At 37.0% G+C, this 23,482-nt stretch overlaps 1 protein-coding gene across 1 annotated transcript in view; it reads left to right on the top strand.

The window, feature by feature from the left end:
- Nucleotides 1-2,067: 2,067 nt before the first annotated feature.
- Nucleotides 2,068-23,482, top strand: part of LOC145999467 (putative serine--tRNA ligase, cytoplasmic) — a 34,053-nt gene continuing 12,638 nt past the window's right edge. Inside the window, exons 1-5 of the mRNA XM_083136434.1 lie at nt 2,068-2,318; nt 11,472-11,542; nt 14,293-14,535; nt 16,951-17,091; nt 20,475-20,630. Of these exons, the coding sequence (XP_082992560.1) occupies nt 2,183-2,318; nt 11,472-11,542; nt 14,293-14,535; nt 16,951-17,091; nt 20,475-20,630 (747 nt within the window). The 5' untranslated portion in view covers nt 2,068-2,182. The remainder of the gene's footprint in view (nt 2,319-11,471; nt 11,543-14,292; nt 14,536-16,950; nt 17,092-20,474; nt 20,631-23,482) is intronic.

The following is a 23,482-nucleotide window of genomic DNA, read 5'->3' as shown; positions in this document are numbered from 1 at the left end:
TTCCTTTCTTGCGTTTATAATAGTACAAGTACCACTACTCTTCGCTATTGTTGCCATATTGTCATTCCATTCCTGGACACACTCGCGCAAACATCATTGAAAACAATTGAATAGCGCTCCAGCTCGCGGTTCCCACCGTTCGGCAGGGACGGTAATGTGGCAATATAGCACGGTGTAGTGCTTGCTTCTTTTATGCAGTGCATGTTCATTGGCTAGCTAGTAACTAGTGTTGCCAACTGTAATAATGAAGCACTATTTCTGTCACGGAAGGGGAAAGGCAGGTAAAGTGGCGGTGAGTTTTGTTGGATTGGAAGCACCATATTTTTATTTTATACTAAGTATTTGACCGGTTTGACGTTGCGTGCGTGTATGTGAAAGTGTGTGTTTGCTAATGAACGTTAAATTCCATAATGCCTCCAGTTCTGTCGAAGTTGAAATCAAAAACCTTGCATAGCCAAGCTCGGGAAATTCTAAGCAACGTGCACGCGTTCATGAAGGAGGAAGCCAGTCATGGTGTTAGCATCCCAATAAAGCATTTTGGCAAGAGAGCAGCGGCTGCGACTGGAGTTCCTGAAAGAACAATCAGGGCTATCATGAACGAAAGACAATCTCTTGAGATGTCAGAAGGCCCCTCCACATCATTCCACAGTCCCGGGAAAGAACGACAAAGACCAGCGACCAAATCGTCAGTAGACGCTTTCGATGAAAAGGTTATTTTTCGTTGCTGCGTAATGACCGGGGGGGGGGGTCGAAATAGAGCGGCATCTGCCGCCACCTCCCAGGGAGGCAAAATGACTAGCGCCGACCCTGGTTCATAACAAAAGAAAAAGCCGCGCAGCTTATCGTCTAGTGGCAGTATATGTACTTGTTATTGTTGTGGAAGCCGGCATCCTTTGTAAATGTACAACAAAGGCAACCGACTGTCGCCGATCTCAGAGAGGAAATAATAATACTGCTTGAGGAGGAGTGTTATGGTGCAATTGTAGCGGTTTAACACGTTGGCATGTTATTATCTTCCGTTGCAGTTCCATACCAGTGTATACGGGTTTTGGGAGTGAAAAGTTAGAACGCCACCAGTGTATTAATGCAATGAAAAATAATATATATATATATATATATATATATATATATATATATATTTATTTATTTTGTTTGAAATCACTCAAATAAGGAATCGTATGAAGAAGTCTTCTTTGCAGCATTTTTGGTAATTTTACTTATGTGTTAGTTCATATTTTGCGAATTTTTAGTCCATATGTATGTAGCTACATACAAAGCCACTTGTTGGTATAATGCATGACGTTTAAAACTCAACGTTAGATAGACCTGAATTCTCTAATTTTATTGTTGTACGTAACAGCTGTGCATCGGCGCACTGCAGCGATTTTTCTATCTGCTCCATTAGCAACACTGCTTCTTTAGTTGTTTCGCGCATCGCACGGCAGAAATATCTGCGCTGGACTCCACCACACCGCAAACAAAGAAAATCCATGCCCTAGCCGAGATTCGAAGCTGGGACCAAGGTTATTAGAAGGCTGGGACCCCTGGTGTCGTAGCGCTAACCACTCTGCCATGGAGAGTAATCACGGTAATCACTGCTAGATTACCTTCTGATTTTGTTGAATTAAACAAGTCACTTGTTAAGGCCATACTTTGTCAACATTTCTTGAAAAAGTGTTTGCGTGTATTGCAATCACAATAAAACAAACACTGAGTGTGCTGTCAGCGCATATCTCTTTTGAGGTTCTGTTAGCATTAAAATAATATCGCAAAATGCTTACAGGCCGAAACCAAGTGTTAGATAATAATAAAAATCTAATTATTGATAACAACTCGTTTGAACCAGTTTCCAAATTCAAATACTTAGGAGTAATATTAACAAATGAAAATTATATTAAAGAAAAAATAAAAAGTAGGCTTAATTCAGCAGACTCGGCCTTTAACAAAATAAAATTTCCAGATTAATAGAAGAAGAAAAAAGTGTTGTGGTATGCAAGAGACGTTTTTCTTATGTAGAATTGCTTATAATGAAACGTGGGTGAAGTTTTATACTACGAGTGAGAGGAGAGGTTCCAGATCCACAACTCTCCCAAGCCGTCGAAGACGTGGCTGTGTTCGTAAACCGTGAATTAATGTACTTGTACAATATTGTGCATTATAATTGTCTTCAGTTGATCTAAAAATGGTTCTGGATCTAGATTTATTTCGTTCTGATAAAGGAAATAATCCAGATGATCTTCGTAATAATCAGAAGAGAAGATTCAAGGATGTTTCCTTAGTCGATACAGTCATTGAAAAAGATACCCTATGGAGGCAACGTAAGTAGCAATGATTTTGGATAATAATAAGGTACAGAATATCATTTAGTATGAAATGACAAATAATAGTTCATGTGCTATTTACCTGACAAATAAGGAACATAGTGTTACTCGTATGACGTAACATTCTGATTTGTTTGTGTAACATTGCATCATCTCTATATTTACAAAAAAAAACCTTTTTTATTTATTTACCATAGCCTTCGGCTAATCGCAACAAAGAACGCCTATGCCCAGACCGGGATTCGAACTCTGGACTCCCTGCATCGTAGCGCTCCGTGCAAACCACACTGCCACTGAGGTCGGCAAACTATTTTAGAGTTCGCAATAACAAGAGACCCTCTGGTAACGGTTCCGATTGTTTTATGATTTTTTTTCAAATTCTCCTAGCAGAAAACTAGGTAAAACTATCAAAGCCGGTAATCCGATTTCTTCAAATTTACGGGAGAAAGTACGGTAACGGTTCCGATTGTTTTATGATTTCTCCTAGCACAAAGACTAATTATCATAGAATTTTTTAAATAATTATCACTAAATTTGAACTTGCTTTAAAGTAATGAGCACTGTTTGGACTCGAAAAAAGTTATTTATGTTGAAAAAAACAACTTGAAAATTACCTTATGCACTTCTCATGGACAAGATATTCTCCGTCGACGAACGACAGTAAATATCGTAGAAGCGTGGGAATGAATGTAGAAGTAAATCGGAACCTTAGTAGAATGCATTTAGGGACTTTATTTTAATGCTAATTGAACCAAACCTGCCTAACCTAACCACGAAAGCATATATTAAACAAAACCTTAAGTAATCACTACAACTTCGCAGTATGTGTTAACAGACGTACATCTAAATCGAACCATGTAAAAATTGCATTCGTAGCATGATGAAATCGCAATAAAACAAAAAGAACTTGGGCCGAAAGGACTTACAGAATTGAGTTTGTGTGTAATTTCGGAAGATCGTAGAAGTGTTTTCTCGCATTTTTCAATGTATTTGGCCGCTAATTCATGTTCTTGGTACTACTTGACTATACCTGAGACACCTGGGAATCATTTCTTTCGCACTTTTTTACATTGCTAACGTACTCTTCCGGGTATAATTTAACAATACAGGGAATTTCTCCAATTTGTTTGAATTTTCGGTTACTTACTAATTTGGGTCTCCTAATCACGAATCTGCACTTAAAATTTGGCGCTCACGTATAAATTTGGCGCTTATTTGGGGGCAGGTGAATCCGGCCACTTTCTAACATGCCCTTAACAGGGAGTCTATAGATATAGGCGGGGCCGCGATAGCGGTTGGGGGCGGTAGGTCGATTACCCCAGGGGCGGAGCCCGGAACCGGCGGGAAATTTGGAAATCGAGGGTGTGGAAATAAGAACTTAATTTCGATTATTTTGCTATTTCTACGTGTGAGCGCCAAATTTTGACTGCAGATTCGTGATTAGGGGGCCAAAATTAGTGAGTATGCCGAATTTGAAACAAAATGGAGAAATTCCCTGTATTGTAAAATCGCTCCCTTACTGTTCTTGTTTCTTTCCACACACAACATGGCGATAGCTTACCGTTGATCGTTCCTTGAGCCAGAAAAACCATTGACGTCCCATCACGGGGACGAGGTATGCCTACTAGGTTAGGTTAGGCCTGTTAGGTTTGGTTCCATTAGCACTCCTTTCGTTCAATTTAGCATATACGGACAATACGAGAGCGTATTGTGCTCTCATGCAGGAAGCAAATGGCTACAGCAGCAATAGAACGTCGGAAATAAATTTTCGTACAAAACCACGTGCATTCGCATTAAAATGATTCAAAATTACATTCCCGAACATCAACAACGCTACAGAAAATGATTTGCGTAAGTACTTTCTCCTGTAAATTTGAAGAAATCTGTCTCAGGTATAGTCAAGTGTTACCATGTTCTTTTTTTCTATAATAATGTCCGCCCAATGCATGAAAACTTTTGCTTGCATTTCCATCCATGTACATGAACCGGATGTTGCGAGCATCTGATGACGTAATCCCCCAGTAAGTGTTTCCAAACACACAGTTTTTTCACTATATTGCACAACCTAAAGCAACCTTACCGTGATGGTGCGTGGGGCTATCGTGAATGGTTTTTGGGGCTATTCGTGGATGGTTATATGATCCAGAATGGTTTTTGGGGCTATTTGTGGATGGTTATACGATCCAGAATGGTTTTGGGGGCTATTCGTGGATGGTCATACTATCCCGAATGGTTTTTGGGGCTATGCGGGAACGGTGGTCTCACTGCAGAACATGGACTGCTTTTTTTCCTCTAAATAGACAAACAAGATGTACATCCCCTGAAAGTACGTACCTTCTACTTCCATTTCCCGGTGTTACTTTTCCGATTACTATTATATTATTGCGCGTATACAATGTTTTTCCTGTTACTAAAAGCAATGCATTTCTCCATTCGTTCACGTCCATATTGTTTACGCACAGGTGCTGTCATTTCTTTCGGGGTCTTCACCTCCGCACAAGAGTTTTGCTACCTTGTGTTCAGACATCAGACGAGCAATGCCTACAAGGTTAGGTTAGGCCTGCTAGGATAGGTTCCATTAGCATAAATACAATGAAAAATTATTCTTTGGGCTAAGAGAACTAAACCAAGCTAGCCTACAATAAAAATGCTTTTTCCCATGATGTCAGAATGCGATACATTTCTCTATTCGTTCGCGTCCATATTGTTTACACACAGTTTCTTTCATTATTTCAACGAGGAATGCCTACAAGGTTAGGTTAGATTTCATTAGCATAAATATAATGACAAATTATTATTCAGGGTAAGAGAACTAAACCTAGCTACCTAACAACGTAGGCATTTTTTGCTTTCACTAGATTTGTGCAGGAATATGCACCACCATGTCACTTTTTCGTCCCAATCTGGATATGTATATCTCGTTTTTTTCAAAGGAAAAAAATTCCGCACCTTCAAACTTACTTTTCCCGATTACTAATTACAAAACATTACCAAAAAATTATGAACTGCGTTTCTCCTAAGCAGCCCATATTCTGCAGTCTTACCGGAATGGTTTTCGGGGCTGTGCGGGAATTTTTCTGTTAAGATGGTTGAAACACTGTTTTGCCGTTTGAAACACAACGCTAGTCAAAATTTGCCTTCCATTTTGCATGTTCAGGAAGCGAGAAAAGAACGAACAATAATTACTAGATATGTCGACAATAGATACTAATTTCGTTAAAAAAAGTTGAATCCCTTGTTAAACAATCTTTCCCAATGCAGAATAAGTAAGTACGAATGTAAACAATTACAGAATAAACGAGTTACAGAGGATTCCCGCCTTTGATAGTTTTACCGAAAACAAATTATCGTAAACTTTTGGGGTACCAGTTTCATAGATCGGAGGCACATTAAAATCGGATATTTTGTGTTTCGCATGGTTCGTACTTACCAATTGTATATTGCGGAACATAGTGCAAGGTGCCATTATGCTTTTTACACGAAAACATCCACAATTTTTCACATAGGGAGTAATTTTTTGTTATTCCTTTTTTTCTTTCCTTAACACGCATTATGGCAGGCAAAACTTGACTACCGTAGTGGGTATGCAGTGTTTCCAACCTTCTTCACTGAAAACTACCTACGATCGTGTTCGCCACGCGTGCAAATTGTACATTATGCACGAGTAGCTGATGGATAGCCCCACGAACCATTCCGATAAGGTTAGATTTGGTTAGGTTAGGCAGTGTTGGAAACACTGACAGGGGCTTACGTCATCAAACGTATGCAGCATCCGGTTCACGTAGGGAAAGCAATGGCAACTGTGCGACGGTGAGATATTTCTCTTGAAAAATACATGATTTCCCGGTCAAATAGATTCCACGATGAAAGAAAATACCTCGCCGAACGTTGAAAACCTTAGAGAAACTCATTTCCGTAAGTAGTTTCTGCTGTAAAAATGGAGAAATCTGTCTCCGATATATGAAACTGTTACCAATTTTGGCAATTATTGTCACACAAAATTTGAACCTTCCTTAAAGTAATAGCCCTGTCTAGTTCACTGCACCTTTTCTCTTTCCACCAAAGCATCTAGTTGGTTGTACGGTACAACACCATCGTCTAGTTCATTGATTTCAAGTCAAGTAGTGTATTTGGTGTCTGCACTACCTTTCGGACCGGTGTATGTTTGGTGTATGGTCACGTGGTGCGTGCTAACTAATCAAATGACCGTTTAAGCAGTAGACAGGGATTTGCTGAACCATCTGAACTTGGACACTGCTTTCCGTCTAGTCGGTTGAACGTAATTTCCTTGCATCATTCTAACACTGGATACACCTGCACTGCACCAAGTGTCAAAAAGTGCAGCCAACTAGACTGGGCTAATGAGGTTAACGGTTCCTATAGTTTTGATTTTTTTCAAATTCTCCTAGTACAAAATCTAATCATCTCAGAATTTTAAAAATCATTGTCACACAAAATTTGAACCTTCCTTAAAGTAATAAACACTGTTTGGAATAAAAAATGTTATTTATGTTGAAAAATATACTTAAAAATTACCTTATGCAAGCATGCTCGCTTCCCATGGACAATATATTCTCCGTTGACAAGCGACACTAAGTATCGTAGACTAGTGGGAATTAATGTAGAAGTAAATCGGAACCATAGTGGAATGCATTTAGGGGCTTTATTTTGATGCTAAGAGAACCACATCTGACCTGCCTAACCTAACCACAAAAACATATATTGAACAAAATCTTAAGTAATCGCTAAAACTCAGCAGTATGTGTTAACAGACATAAATTGAAATCGAACCATGTAAAAATTGCATTTGTAGCATGATGAAATTGCAATAAAACAAAAGGAACTTGGGGCCCAGGTGAGGTTAGGTTCTCTTAGCATTAAAATAAAGTCCCTAAATGCATTCTATAAGGTTCCAATTTACTTCTACATGCATTCCCACTAGTCTACGATACTTACTGTCGCTTGCCAATGGAGAATACCTTGACCATGGGAAGCGTGCATGCTTGCGTAAGGTAATTTAAGTTTTTTTAGAATCCAAACAGTGCTCATTACTTTGAAGAAGGTTCAAATTTCGTGTGACAATGATTTCCAAAATTCTACGATAATTAGTCTCTCTGCTAGGAGAATTTGAAAAAAAAAAATCATAAAACAATTGCAACCATTACCGTGTTAACAGACTTAAATCGAAATCGAACCATGTAAAAATTTCATTCATAGCATGATGAAATCGCAATAAAACAATAGGAATGTGCACGTTTTCCAACATTTTTATCCAATAGAAAAGTATAATGCATTTTATACATGGAAAAAATTCCAATACACACAACATTAAATCACATATTTCCCACTCTTTTTAACTTCTATGAGAACAATTTGCACCACAAAGCAAGTGGGCGGGGCTCTGACAGGGGATTGAGTGTGTATCTACCGTCACACGGGAGCCGAATCATCAGTATTGAGTGTTCGCCTACCCCCACGGGGGAGTCGTAACATCGGCATTTGTAGAGCGAGAAATAATGGAAGATAACTTCCTTAAAAATTGGTTCGAACATATCAAACTGTCACAAAAATACATAGACAATGTGACCTACAATTGAAAATGATAGTTTAAAAGCACAATGACAGTGTACGTTTTGGTATAACACTAAAAAGTAAAACAAAGAAGATAATGCCAATTTTTTGTGCCGTAATATATCGATATCTGTAATGTGAGGTTGATTGATTGATTGATTTAGAATTTGTGGGTGTGCTGCCAAGTGTGGCCATTACGCACCCTTCAGTATATATCGGGAGAAATCCCCTTATCTAAAACCCTTACCTTGAAATTAAAAAGGGAAAATAACTTCCAAGGTATCGAACTCTCACAAAGAGGCATACCCCATGAGACCTAAAATTTGAAATAGTAATTTAAAAACACCATGAAAGTATAAATTTAGGTATACTCCCCAGAAATGCACTAAAATGAAAATGTGAATGGGATGGGGGGGAAAATGGCACCAATTTAGAAAAAAATAATGAAAAATCAAGATCCCTACCGATTAGGCATAAACAAAACAAGAATATCAGTAGTAATTTATTTTACTTAGTTTATTTAGTTTATAAATGTCAGGGTAAAATGTAAATTTTGTCCTGGAAAAGGAATTTCATTTCTGTTTGTTTGTAGCTACCCTGATTACTGTTGCTATCAGTTTTCTCATCCAATTCCTTCGTCATCACCTTGTAATCAAGGGGTCCTGGGTTCGATACCCGGTGGTGGCACATAGTGGTTTGGAGCTCACTTTAAACTGTAGGTCCAGTCCCGATTAGCCTTACTGTACTTAAAATGCCAACTCAATCAATCATCCAATTCCTTCTCCTGGAGTTGATGGATCAATTGTTCATTTATATCCTTGGTCAGGTCACCTATTCAAGTACTGGTCATGCTATCAGACAAAGGCACACTTCTCACTTGTTTAGCAGCAGATTCACCAACCATAATTGAGACCAGGGGTACAAAAATACTAGGTGAATTGTCGCCATGGCACCCGGACAGTTTTACCTGGCTCCTGAATTTTTAAATGTAGTTCTAAATCTGTTCGCCTACTGCAATTTTCATTACTTTTTTCTTAAATCTCTGGTACAGTATGTGTTTTTAAATTTTAAACATTTATGTTTGTGTGTTTTCTGTATCATTAAATCGGAATAATAAATAAGCCATTATAAATTTTTGCACTGGTTGTTTAAAATCTCCAGCAATATGGTAGTCTGCCATATATTTAAATGAATTTCATAGATATTCATGCTGTTACCAATTGAACTTTATTCAGGAATGCCATTCTTGTGCAAGAATTAATTACTTTTAATCCAATCCTGTATCAATTAATAAATTGAATGTTTTAAGATTGCATTATCTTTTGTTGGATTCATGGCTTTCTTAGTTTGGAAAATACGTTTTTATGTTGTCTCATTTCAGTTGCTCTATGGGAAAAGTATTGTTGATCCTTACCTTTTAAGTTTCTACTTACAGTTTCTAAATGTCACCTCTACTTGTTGAGTAGCATGCTGTGTGAAGCCAACACTTTAAAACAGTTGGTGCATTGAGGCCATTTTCCATTACCAACAGTAGTACCAATGAAGCTGAATTCCAAATAATGGTTGTTATATTTTCTATTTTTCAGTTTTCGTTTCTGTGAAACATTGCGTTCTACACTGCCCAGTTCATGTTTCTTATGTGCACATGTGCACCTAGGAACTTATCCATTGGTACAGTATTTTCACTCTCCTCACGAATGAATACATACTGGTGCTGCTGTGGTTTTTAACGACCCCTCTGATTGTGAGTCACAAGTTTTCTCCCTGTTTGCTTGGGTCTTTTCAAGATTATGTGAGAAAACTTGCTTGTTATTCATGTGAATCGTGCATCATGTTCTGAAGATAAAGATATTGATATTTTTTTATTATTATATTTTAAACTCTCAGAAAGAAAATATACATAATTTCTTTTGTAAGTCCTCGCACCTCTACAGAAAGTTGCACCGCACAGTTTGAATGTCATTGCTCTTTAGAATTATTGCTTCAGATTAAGAATCTAAGAGTTCCAGTTTTTATGAGCTACTTAAATTAGTCTGAACCGTTTTGGTTACAAGCACTTACAATACCTCTGCCTGCTGTTTCCAAGAGAGGTTGACTGATGAAAGTACTTACTTTTTACAATCCTCTTGTACCTATTAGTGTCGAGGTTTTACAGAGAGCTCGCCATCTGTCACGATCTTGCCAACTTCCTTCCTTTACTCCCTCATTCCATGTCCTATGTCGTATTCCTTGCAGACGCTTCATATCCAATCCTCCCATACCCGTTTAGGTATTCTATGCTGTGGAATTCTGTACAGGTGTCCAAACCATCCGAGTTGTGTCTGCTCAACGTCCTGCTGTATTGGTTTTATATTTAACATTATTCTATTGATTTCTGATTTTGTCCCTTCTTGTCTTTCACACTTTTCCTCAGATATTTCATTTCTACAGTGTGTAAGTTTTGTTTTTCATTAATTATCCCGGATTCACTTCCATATATCATTGTTGGTATATAATTGATTGAATTGTTGTTTAAAGTCCACTTTATGCACAGAGAGACTAATCGGGACTGGACCACAGTTTAAAGTGGGATCCAAGCCACTATGTGCTTCCACCGGGTATCGAACCCGGGATCTCTTGATTACAAGGTGACATCGCTACCACTGTGCCACCGGGGAAGCCCTGTTGGTATAAGTTGATTCGTAAACTATCATTTTTGTTCTTTGGCTTATTTCATCCTTCCCTGAGAATCCTTTTTTTATGGTAGGGATGGGACCGATTAATCGGTACTCTTATCGGTATCAGCCGATATAGGCATATCGGTTTATCAGTAAAATTACCAATTATTTTACCGATCCGATATATCAATAAATATATGATAATTTAGTGCAAAATTCTGCCATTTTGTTGTAATTTTTATGGATAATCTCCGTTCCCTACTTTCTAAAAAAAGTAAATGTCTAAATATGCAACTCCTTTTGCACTGCAGTCACATTAAAGCACACACATATTAAGGAGGTCAATGAACCTTTCAGGTTCTTCAAGGACAATTTCTAATTTTATATCGGATTGGTTATCGGTATCGGTAAATTTTATATCTGTACTTTATCGGTATCGGCCAAAATTTCATATCGTCCCATCCCTAATTTATGGCATAATGTAATATGTTTGTATTCTTTATTCTAGTGCTTAATTCCTTATCTATTTTTCCATTGCTATTGATTGTAACACCTAGATACTTGAATCTTTGTGCTTGTGTAGCTCTTCCTTTTCAAGGCTTATTATGCAGGAATTTTTCTTTCTTTCTTATCGTTAGTACAATTGTTTTATATCTTTTTATTTTCATAGCCTTGACAGATTACAATTTATTTCTAAATTTCTTTGTAGATTTGCTTGGGAACAATACAGTATCATCTATATATAAAAGTTCACACACAGTTACTGTTTACAATTTCCTACTGTGAATAATCTCATATTTGGTTTTATTTCTGTTTCGAAAAAAATAAAACGAAAGTGATGGAAGTAAGACTATAAAATTGGTATGACTACTTAGCTTTAGCTTGTGCATTGTGTAATAGTACATTTCTCTCTCTTTTTCAGTGCGGCATAAAGCTGATGGCTGGAATAAGCTCAAGAACTTGTGCAGCAAGGAGATAGGGTTGAAAATGAAGGCAAGTTGACATAGATTTGTGTCCTGTGTGGGCATGGGAATGGGGGGGGGGGGGATCCTCTTCGAGATCCACTTCAGATTTTCCAGTTAGGGATGATTTCGATCCCAAGAAGATTATTTTAGGTCACTTTTCATTAATTATTTCTGTATTATGTATTGATTTTTTTTTTTCAGTAAACTGAAAATAGTTTATAATTATAATAATTGCACAGTCGAGTCACATTATTATGACCACCAGCTAATATCAAGACTAACCACGGTGTGTCACACAGACAGCTAGATGGTCTGGGAGTGACACTCGGTAAGGTGCTAGTAGGTTGCCACAGGTATCTGGAACCTTACTGCTTGCAGTGCATTCCACAGCTGCTAGAGGATACATGCTGTAGGATCCATAGAGCAAACACAATGATCGAGGTGGTCCCACAGATGGTCTATTGGCTTCAGGTCCAGGGAATTAGGGGACCAGGGAGTACTTGGAAGTCTTGGTCTTGCTATTCAAACCACTGTCGGACATATCTAGCCTTGTGACATGTCACATTCTCTTGCTGGAAGATCCCGTGTGCCCCAGGGAAGACAATCAGTATGTATGAATGTACATGATCTACAAGGATGGATTCATAGCCCAATTGGTTTAGAGTGCCTTCCATATGGATGAGTGGTCCCGGAGAATGACACGAAAATGTTCCCGAGGTCATAGCTTCTGTCACCAGCTTGTGTTCTTCTGGCAATAGTTTCAGGGTGTTAGTTTTCCGCTGAGACACGAATTTCGATTGGTTTGATGAATCAGAAAGTGGGATTCATCGGAGAAGAAAACCCTTTGCCAATCAGCGAAGGTCCAATTCCGATACTGCCATGCAAAATTAAACCTTTCCTCCAATGCATCTTTGTTGCATAGGTACAGTGACCATCCATCTGCTTCGGAGACCTATACACAGCAGGGTTCGCTGAACTGTCATTTTAGACGAACATCTGGTAGCCCCCTGGTTCATTTTGATGGTGAGCTTCTCCACTGTAGTGTTGGTTGGTCCTCATGCACCTTCATAGCCGGCATTCACCTCACATCAATGGCAGGCACATCATGCTCTAGTCTCCACGTTGGTTATTCATGATGGTGCCATTTGTCCACTCATGATACACATTCACTACAGCAGGATGCGAACATTTCACAAGCAGCACTGTTTCAGAAATACTTGGCCCAAAAGTTCATAATCATCCCTGTTTGAAACTGATAAATCACCCCTTTTACTCATGGCAGCAGTGGGCGATATGTGTGCAGACAGCCCATTCCACACCTTATATACCCACCTTGCCAGCTCACGACACATGGCATACTTCATATACTATGAGCTGCTGACTTCAAATGTGGTTTAATAATATGACTCAACTATGTATTATTATTCCTACTCAGTATTATGTACACCTTAATAAAAATTTTGTCATTGCCTACATGCATTTATATTTTTATTATTTAGCGTATCTTTTTCTGTCACTTTTGGCTAAACATTGTGATGATAATGAATGGAGACTAGATGACATTAATGAATGACACTCACCCGAGAACAGGCCAGGATTCAAACCTGGGAACAATGATTGAGAGGTTGACCACTTAATGGACTTAGCCACCAAGTGGCTTGCACTAGAGTGTGTATTTGTTTGTATATACATACATATAAGGTGTTGTCATACAATACTGGCAAACCTTCACAGCATGTAGAGATCATCCTTTCTTCGGGGCTATCGAAGCAGTGGAGGAAGTTATAATCCCCTATTACAGGGTGGCTACTCACCAAGAATTCTGAGAATTCTGCGTGAATTATTGGCTCTGGGAATTCTGCATGAATTCTGCTTGAATTTTTCTCCGTAGGTGTGAAAAATTACAACTTTTATTAATCCAAATCCTATTGAGTTTATACATATTTATAAATGCCCCATGGCGAGTTTTTCACAGTTTAGTTTATATTTTTATCGAGGAAGGAAAATAAAACAGAAATCTCTCGATCCGTTTACTTTGTTAGTGTCCTTTGCAGAGCAATCTAACAGGCGAAAGATTATTCCAATATAAGATATCTTGAAGACAATTGGGCAGGTTTGAGTTTGAAATTCTTTCACAATAAACAATTTCTCAAAGTTTAGAATGTATCCCGTAACATTTGCAACTTGTGTTTGTAGATGTATTCCGAGTCTGAGTATGTGAAATGGCAAATGTAAAACACCAGACTTCAAATTAAATGTTTAAATATACTGTTTAATTAAATTGAATTAGAATTTTTGGATACATTGGAATCACACAGGCCCTTTATATTGTTTCTGTATTTATGTGTGTCGGTGTTGAGAGGCGATAATACGTGAGGTGAAACAGAGAAAACATCTGCTTGTAGCCTTGCATTTTTGGAAAATTCGCCTTGAAAACCGGGAATTATACTTGAATTTTATCATGGGCCTAGAGTAGCCACCCTGTATTAGTATGCGACTAAAGTTCCTAATAATTAAAATCATTTATTGTTTGTGTTGTTCCAATTATGTTTCTTATTCTTAATTAATAAACAATGCCATTGCTTAGCTTGTCATTTGTGTATGTGTGGAAGAGAGTTAGGGTCACCAGTAAAATAGTATCTGGGGTGATAAAAATGCTAGATGCAAACCTGTTATAAGAGGAATTTTAGAATGTGTTACGGAAAGTGAATGACAATCAATCTTGTATGATTTCTCTAATTTATCCAATTAATTGTAGAATTTGTATATTCTTTACAGAACAAAGAGCCTGTAGGATCAGATGATAATATACCTGATGATGTTGTCAGTAATCTTGAAACATTGACTGCAGATAATCTCAAGGCTTTGACAGTGACTCAGATCAAAAAGTTGCGGGGACTGATTGATGAGGCCATGGAAAGAAACAACCAGGAGTTGCAGAAGACTGAGAAGGAAAGAAATGAAGCATGGAAGGAAGTGTCTAATATCGTGCATGATTCTGTTCCTGTTAGCGATGATGAGGTAATTTGTTTTGAATGCTTATAGGAAAATAAATTTCAGGTTTAGCAACCAAGGAATATAATCATGTAATAGAAGGCTCGTTCAAGGTTGACTGAGACTTTTATTTCTGGGGATAGAAAATTTTAAAGTCCTACAGGCACCAAAGTATGTCAATTTTTAAAAATTCTCTGAGCATCCAGGCATTGCTGCCAATGTTGTGGAAGTTTCTGATTTCTTTGGCGTAAGAGGAATTTCTCTGCTGTCAAAGCCACTGCAGGATGTCTTTTTGGCAGTACTTCATCTGCCTTCAATTTCTTCCCTCTCCGATGGTCTTTAACATGCTCAAATTACGGGCTAAGTCTGGGCATGGATATAACCTCACAGTTCATTTCCGTGAGAGTTCTTGCTGTCAAGTTGGCTATGTGGGACCGGGCATTGTCATGGTGAAGGCTGACATTTTCAGACAATGTCCCCAGTCTTTTATTGCAAATGTCATTTCGTATGGCAACCTTCATCAATGTGCCCTGAATACTGGGCATTAATTCTTACCCTTTCTCCAAAAAATCAACATGAATAACACCTTGCATGTCCCAGTGAGACGAACATGTCTATGTGGTTCATTCGTCGGCAATTATCGTTCTGCGCCAATTTGTTAACATCATTTGTACTCCGTTGCCTGTGACGCCTTTTGTTCCCCACATTGTGTTTCCAGTCTACTCAAAATTTTAGCAGGTTTCATGTTCTCCTTCAAAAGGAATTTGATTATACACCGCTGGCCCACAGCTACAGACACACTACTTGCTGCCATTGTTGCTGACACTACTGTGCATGTACCAAGAAAGTACATCGTCCAGCAGTTTTATTGCTCTCCAGATATTCACAATTTTTTTTTAATGCACTAATATCTCTGTCAATGTTGAACAACCCTTGTATTAACTTCATGTGAGTTATTCTTTGCACAAGACATAACACAACTTACCAGTTTTGTGAGGATTTCTAACACACAGTAAACAATACCTTGAAGAGAAATGCATAGATAGGCTAATCAGGACTGGACTTATAGGGGATCCGAACCACTGTGCAATCTGCCTTCACCAGGTATTGAACCCGGGACCCCTTGATTACTAATTTGGTTTGGTTTGAGTTGGTGTTTGAAGTCCACTTTATGCACAGTAAGGCTAATCAGGACTAGACGTACGGTTTAATGTGGGATCCGAACCACTGTGCCATGTGCCTCCACTGGGTATCGAACCCGGAACCCCTTAATTACAAGGCGACGACGCTACCACTGCGCCATCGAGGAGGCCCCTTGATTACTCATGAAAGTGTGTTAGTGTTGTTATTCCAACTTTTTTTTTAGATAGGTTCCTGTGTTTTTCGACTCGTAATGTCAACGGCAAAACTTCTAGATTTGAATGCTGACATAGGCATGAATTTTCCTGCATGTCCTTCCCTTCATCTACTCATTATCCATCCTCATCATTGCAACTATCATAATAGGCAGGAAGTAATGTCTACAAGAAAAATATTCATACAATACAGATTTCCGTGGTTTTCATTTACATGTATATTGTAGGTAAGAACATAAATAATGGCAGAATTCCAATCATTGCTATGGAAAATTGCGTCAAACGTAGCCAAATTTGCTATTAAAATAACTAACTCGATCACTCTCTAACCTTCTTAAATCTAAAGGTTTGTGACTGCATCAACACAAGTCTTCCATCTGTCCATATCCTGGGCAAAATCAGTCCATTCTTCTCCATCCTACCAATTCCCTTTAGATCCATCTCAACGTTATCCCTTCATCTTTGTCTTGGCTTTCCTACAGGTCTCTTACCATCAGGTTTCCCAACAAGAATCCTGTAAACTCTTACTTTCCTCTCCCATTCATACCACATGTCCTGCCCACAGAGGTCTTCTTGATTTCATTATTCTAATAATATCTGGACAGGAATAGAAATTGTGCAATTCTCAGTTGTGTAACCTTCTTCATTCACCTGTCTCCTCATCCCTTTTAGGTCCAAATATTTTCCTAAGGATTTTTCTTTCAAATCCTCTTAATTTGTGTTCCTCTTTTAATGTAAGGACTAGAAATTGGCATAAAATCATATTTCATTAAGAACATATTAAATATATTATGTATTGGTCGAAAAATCTATATGCTTTCTATGATCTGAATGTAGTTTAGTGCATTTTTGTTTGCATACATTCTGTAATAGTGCACTGCAATATATTTTTTTTTACTATATAACGGTCACGACCTCTATCGCAGTTTATGATGTATATTTTCATCTTAGCATTTTCCTAAGTGCAGTGGTCGTGCTTGTCTATGTGTTATTATTTTTTTACTCAAACTTAAATATATCTTCTCTTGTCTGTTTTACGTTTGATTGTGTGTAGTTCATAAGTTAAGTGAATTATTATTTTTTTAAGGATAAGAATGCAGTTGTAAGAACTCATGGTGATTGTGAATTCAGGAAGAAATACTCGCATGTAGACTTGATCTACATGATCGATGGAGTAGACACAGAAAGGGGTGCTGTAACCGCTGGCGGTAGAGGATACTTTTTGACGGTAAGTTTTCCTTCAGAATAATTGTACTTTTTAAAGTTTTATGACAGATGAAACCAAGCAGTAAATTTTAGGAACAATTTGGCACTTAAATTGCAATATATAAGTACCAGTTTTGAAAACAGCCACAGACTTTCTCAGCAAGGTACCTCATATGAAAAGTTATACAAGAAAAACATTATTTATCAAATGAAGGGCTCGGGTGTAAAACATGATAAGTGACATTTTGGTCATTCCTGAGTTCATTAAGAAAAAATGTTGTTAGAAGCTATAATGCATATAAATTGTTTTTGCACTTGAAAATTGAAGGATGGCACATTTTGCTTTGTAACTCAAAAATGACCAAAATGTCACTTACCATGTTTTACACCAGAGCCCTTCAAATATTGTATACTACAAAGGACCTTTTAATTCAGTGCTGTTTACATTTCACAACTAATAAGATAGGGTTTTTAGTGTATTTCAGTGTCAACAAATCAAAAAAATTCATAGTATTTAACGGTAAAGGTTCCGAATGTTTAACTACTTTTGCAAGTTTTATAGGATTTTAGAATACTGAAAACAATTTTGTTGAAATAAGTTTGAAATTTGGAGAAACTAATTAGCACAGTTAAAAGCTTCACTAAGTATTATTACTGGATAAATTTTGATTTGAAAACCTACTTACATGAGCAGCCATTCCTGGCTTCTGGTTGTCTCGGACACCGAGTTCAAGTGATGCCCTAAGGATGTTTCATGCTTGAGGCCAGATATTACGTTATCAGGCATTCGAAGCATTTATGGACATTATTTTAATGCTTAGTACCCTAAACCTGACCTGCCTAACTTAACAACAGAAGCATTTAGTGAAGTAATACCTCTTTGGACCCCACACATGTGAAGTAGATGGCAACAGCAGTCTAAGATGAGAAAAATGATTGCTCACAAACAAAAAATCATATAGGATTGTATGGAAAGGATAATTAGTTCCCTAGACAAGGTGCAATAAGTAATCACAATGACCTTGAAGTATGTGTTAGCAGGCATAAATAAAATTCAAACAATGTAAATAGTGCGTATGTACCATGAATTATTCGGAAATTAAACAATCCGTAGAAGCACATATTTTTGGTAAACAAAAAAGCAAAATTTCTGTTCAAAAACTGAGTCAATTTCAGATTCAAAAGCTGTAAATAAAATAAAATTTGGTGTTATAGAGGTGAAAAATCCGATCAAAAGCAGTATATGAAATGACATTTTGGTTTTAAAATTGTGAATAAAATCCTAAATTTTCAGTACAAAAACGGGGTCAATTTTGGGTTCAAAAGCAGTTAATAAAATAAAATTTCGGTGTTATAGGGATGAAAAAATAATCCAATCAAAAGTAGTATATAAAATTACATTTAGGTCTTAAAATCGTGAATATAATCCTAAATTTGATTAAAAAACTACACTTATTACATAAAAGAAATATATCTCTTCCAATAGAACATTTATGTAGTTATCAGAGTATTAAGTTTATTCCCGTATAAAGGGGTCCATATTTGTTTCTCAAATATTTACAGCAGAATTACTAAATTTACCGTGAATTGCATAACTCGCAGGATAATTCAAACTTCAGAAAGTGTCGCATTAGTAAATAAGCTCTATATTTCATGTTTAAGATTCTATTTCGCATTTTGACGTTAATTTTGCATCATTTTGTGACAAAACAAGGTTGGAAAATACACCTCACACCTTTCAGAAACCTGGAAAATTAACATTACATTGAGTTCTTTCACATTTTGTCTTTTTGTCTAAAACAATATATACGTACATGCCTCTTAACAATTGGGCAATTTCAAGTTATAATGAAGTCAAAAACTAATCCCCTTAGTTCAAACCACCTACTCTAACTAGACAATAAAAAGCCTACCTACCCTACCAGGGCCAAGTAAAAGTAAACACAGAGAGCAGTCAAAAACAAGGGACATTGAAAATCAGGTAAGAAAAAAACTTTTTTTGTAGGATTTCAGTTAGCTTTTAAATCAAGTTAAACACAATGGTGGGAGAATGGACATTCAGATCAAAGTTGTTATTTTGAAGTTGTGTTGATTTATAAAGAAAAAACATCTGTAAGAACAGGCTTTCTGTGTGCGGCTATTGATTGTCGATCTTGATACTAGGAGGGGTGAAGGGGGGGAGAGTGGGAGCATTGTTGTTTGATTGCTCACTTCTTTTCCTGGTGCCAGGGAAACTTCCATTGTGACTTCCAAAGATTTGATCTTTCTAGTCCTGTAACAAAACAACACTAAAACATTTGAAATGAAATGCAATTTTGTGTGTATCTTTTTTATGAAATTGTCGGTGTAAATAAGCAGTGAAGTAGCAAAGCATCAGAAATAATCCAGTGCCTACTGGAAACAAGCAAGTGCTTCACTGTCCCATTTCTCCTCATATCATGTTATGCAACTTACGATTTCAGGTATAGAGTGAAATGGTCTCTCATGTTACAGTTCCTGAGATCTTGAATTTGCAGGAAAACATGACAATCGATCACTTTTCTAATGCATGCAATCCCCATGCCAATCTCTTCAGCAATTTTCCTAACTGTCAAAACAAGGATCTTCCATTATCAGACACACTTCGTCAATGTTTTCTGCATTCTGGCTCGTGATCCCAGAATGCTGATCACTCTAACGATGTGTATCCATTTTTTAGCTGTTGTACCAGTCGTTTATTTGGATAACCCTTATGGCATCATTTCCAAATGCCTGTCGAATCTTGCGTATTGTTTTGGTTTGCATATCCCTGCACGAATTGTTACTGTGTCCAGTATCTCTGCTCCACACATTCCGCCAACCCAGTGAACAAGAAAATGCAACGTTACACAAAACAATACCTCACTCACCAGCTGCCTCTCATCGACTGATGGGTCGGTCTAATATGCCCAGTAACATGCGTGCATGTAGGTTCCCTTCACCTCTGTGCACAGTGTAGCCAACCTACCATTTTCGCGTGAAAAGAAAAGATCGTATACTTTTTAGACAGGGCATGTAAACATGAAAAACTACTGTAAAATTGCATTTTTTGCCTTGAGCGCTTTTTGCCAAACAGCTTAGAAACTTCATACTCTGATAACTGCATAATGTGTTAGAAGGTAAATGTTTATTTTGTGTAATAAGTGTAGTTTTAAAATCAAATCTATGGTTGTATTCAGCATTATAACACCAAATTGGCATTAAAAACTGCTTTTGATTCCAAGATCAGGTGCTGTGCTCTGTCTCAACTATGCTTATTTTAACTTACGTTCTGGATTCAGTTAGGTTTCTAAAATTTCATTTTCTCATAATCATTTCTCAGTTTTGTTATTTGTGTTAGGCATAGTGAATCCATTTTTCACTTTTGAGCTTTTGTGTATTTTACAGGGACCAGCTGTATTTCTGACCCAAGCTTTGGTTCATCTTTCCTTGCAAATTCTCTCTAAGAAAGAATACAAGCCAATGTATACACCCTTCTTCATGAGAAAGGAAGTTATGCAAGAAGTAGCACAACTCTCACAGTTTGATGAAGAGTTGTACAAGGTTAGTATGTTTTCATTAGTTTGATGAAGAGTTGTACAAGGTTAGTATGTTTTCATTCTTCCTGTTAATTAAAATTATGTTGTTTTCATTATATGCATAATGTTAACCCATTGAGCAGTACAGATATGCATGTAAGTTTCGAACTTTGCATCAAAGCAGTACTGACGTAACGTGATGTTCAGCTTCGAATTTACTTCTAAGTGTTCTGACATATGTTCGCCACGTTGGGAATGTAATTCTCCATTTAATTATGTTTCAAACAGGTCCTATTTTTTTTCTTTTATCTAAGGTTGTTTTGCCATCTACCGCACACAGGAAGAATTAAACAATGTAACAGTTTCGTACCATATTTATTATATTTTTATTATTCATGATAATATTTGTATGTAGTTAATAGTTATAATATTAGTTATAAAAAATAAAATAAAATAAAATTTTGCATTTTATTCTATTGTGTAATGCACATTGTGAAAATAATTTCATTAAATATTGTATAGTTAATGGGAGAAACAAGAATGTCACAGATAGTACTATTTTATTATGTTTGTATTATTCATGATGATAATCATAATAGTTAATAGTCATAATAGTAGATACAAAAAATGAAATAAAATCCTTGTAATCCATTTTTTTTACACAAAATACTCACTACATGGTGGTCAGTTGCAACTTAAAAATCATACTTCTCAATGGGTTAATGTTAATAATAATGACTACAAAAGTGTTGGTGTACTGAGTTTGTTCAATACTTCATCTTTTCTATATAGACAATTTATGATGTACTTTGATGTAGTGAGATATGTGGGTCACATGTTGTGAACGTGATCCTAGTAGTAAACATGGAGAAATAATCATAAATATGAGACATGTGTTGACTTTTTTCTTCATATCTATTTTCATGGTTCATTCTAATAATTTCAGTGGTGAATACCACCAGCCACATCCATCATAAAGTTTCAGTGTTTGGTGACATTGGCTACCAATATTAATAGAATGAACTGAGAAAATAGACATGTTGAAAAAGTCAGCGCCAGTTACATTTTTTACTAAAACTGAAACTTACAGTTTTTGTTGTGTACGAGAAATGTCATGTTTCCGTGTTACTAATTTGATAGTTTTTTTCTGATTAATTTCGAAGACTCACTGCCTTCCTTCACTGAGAAATTACTTGTACACAATAAAAACTACAAGTTTCAATTTTACTATTTTTTCACAGTTCATTGTATTAATATTGGCGGCAATTAATGAAGGCAGTGAGCCTTCAGAATTAATCGGAAAAACTATCAAATTAGTAACATGGAAACACGGACTTTCCTGTAGACAATAGTAAAACTGTATTTACTGCATCCATCATGAATTATAATTTTTAGTTATTGAACTTTCCCTTGCATAATATGTATGAACGAGTTAAACATTTTGGGTGCATTGACACATGTGGCCATTTTGCACCCTTCAAAGTATAAAGTTAAAACAGGATGTAAAGAGCTCCTTGAGAAAGATAAAAATTGCAAGGTTGTAAAGGGACTTACACAGGATAAACATAATACGTTAAAAAAATAAGGCTAATCTAAAACCTTCCTAGAAACAGTGTAAATCTCTTCTCAAAAACCTAAAAATCATTTGTTAATTTGTTATCGCCCAACAGGGATGATAAACAGTTTGGAAGATTAAAAGTTTGTCTAAGGAAAGTAAAATCCATCACATTTGATAAGAATATGCCGAATACTTAAAATTACATTACAGACACGACGTATTTGAGGGTCCAGCCCTTGCAGCAAATAAGAATATCAAACATCTTCTTCTAGCACTTTGGCCCATTCTTCGATCCACTTTCTTCTTTCCTCCTTTACTACTGTTCTTGCCTCTTTCTTCTCTTCCATGTACTCTTCGTTAATTTTGTGATTCACATTTAAACCATTTTCTAAAAGCATCATTTTTATTTTTTTTTTAACTGCCTCTCTAGTTCTTTCATTCCACCATGGTATTTCTTTCTTTTCTTGCTTGTCCTTCCACATACCTTTTCGGCTGCCTCTACTAATTCTGTTTTAAATCTTATCCATTCTGTTTCTACTATTGGCACTTTTGTTCGCAATATTTCTTGATATTTCTCTTTATCATCTTATCCTTCAATTTCCACACTCTTATCCTTCTCTCTTGTTCCTCCCTTCTATCTTTTATTTTCCATCTGCTACTAGTAGCGTGTGGTCACTGTCTTAACTTCTCACTGGGTATTACTTCAATGTTGTTCATTATTCCAACTGTATCTTGTAATTTTATGGCTGTCATATTTCCTCTTAAACCAACAGCTATTACCTACTAACAGTCAGTTTCTCTTACCAAAGTCCAGTAGCCTCTGTTGAGTGTCAGTTTCCAGAAAGCCCCGCACTACATTGGCTAACTGGCTGAACTCCACCCTGGCCCGAATTATCCTAAATTCTTCGGTTCCCGCACGGTGTCTGGTTAAGTAACATACACACAAAGATGATATATACACATACATTTCATGTCTACAATACACATATAGGAAGGACTATACAATATACACGAAGACCTGTCTATTCGGCTGTAGAATGTCTCTACAGCACACTTGTAACCGCAAGCGTGTGTCTCACGGTTCCTATCACGACAACTCTTTGATGACGACTGTTTCTTCCCAACTCGTGGCAATGCCCAAGCAAAGAGCCTGGCTCAGCGCTCGGGACGTTCCCAAATTCACTTGTGGGTGTAAGTTCCCGTATTCAAGTCTGCGGGACGTTCCGCAGTTTCTTACTCCCACACACTTCACACATGAATAACTCACACATTATATAAAATCATTTTTCACTTGATGCATATACACAAAGAAGGAATAT

The sequence above is a fragment of the Lepisma saccharinum genome, chromosome 15 (genome assembly GCF_977018435.1).
Source record: "Lepisma saccharinum chromosome 15, izLepSacc3.1, whole genome shotgun sequence".
Taxonomy (NCBI): domain Eukaryota; kingdom Metazoa; phylum Arthropoda; class Insecta; order Zygentoma; family Lepismatidae; genus Lepisma; species Lepisma saccharinum.
The sequence above is the reverse complement of the archived record's forward strand: the minus strand, read 5'-3'. Positions and strand labels throughout refer to the sequence as shown.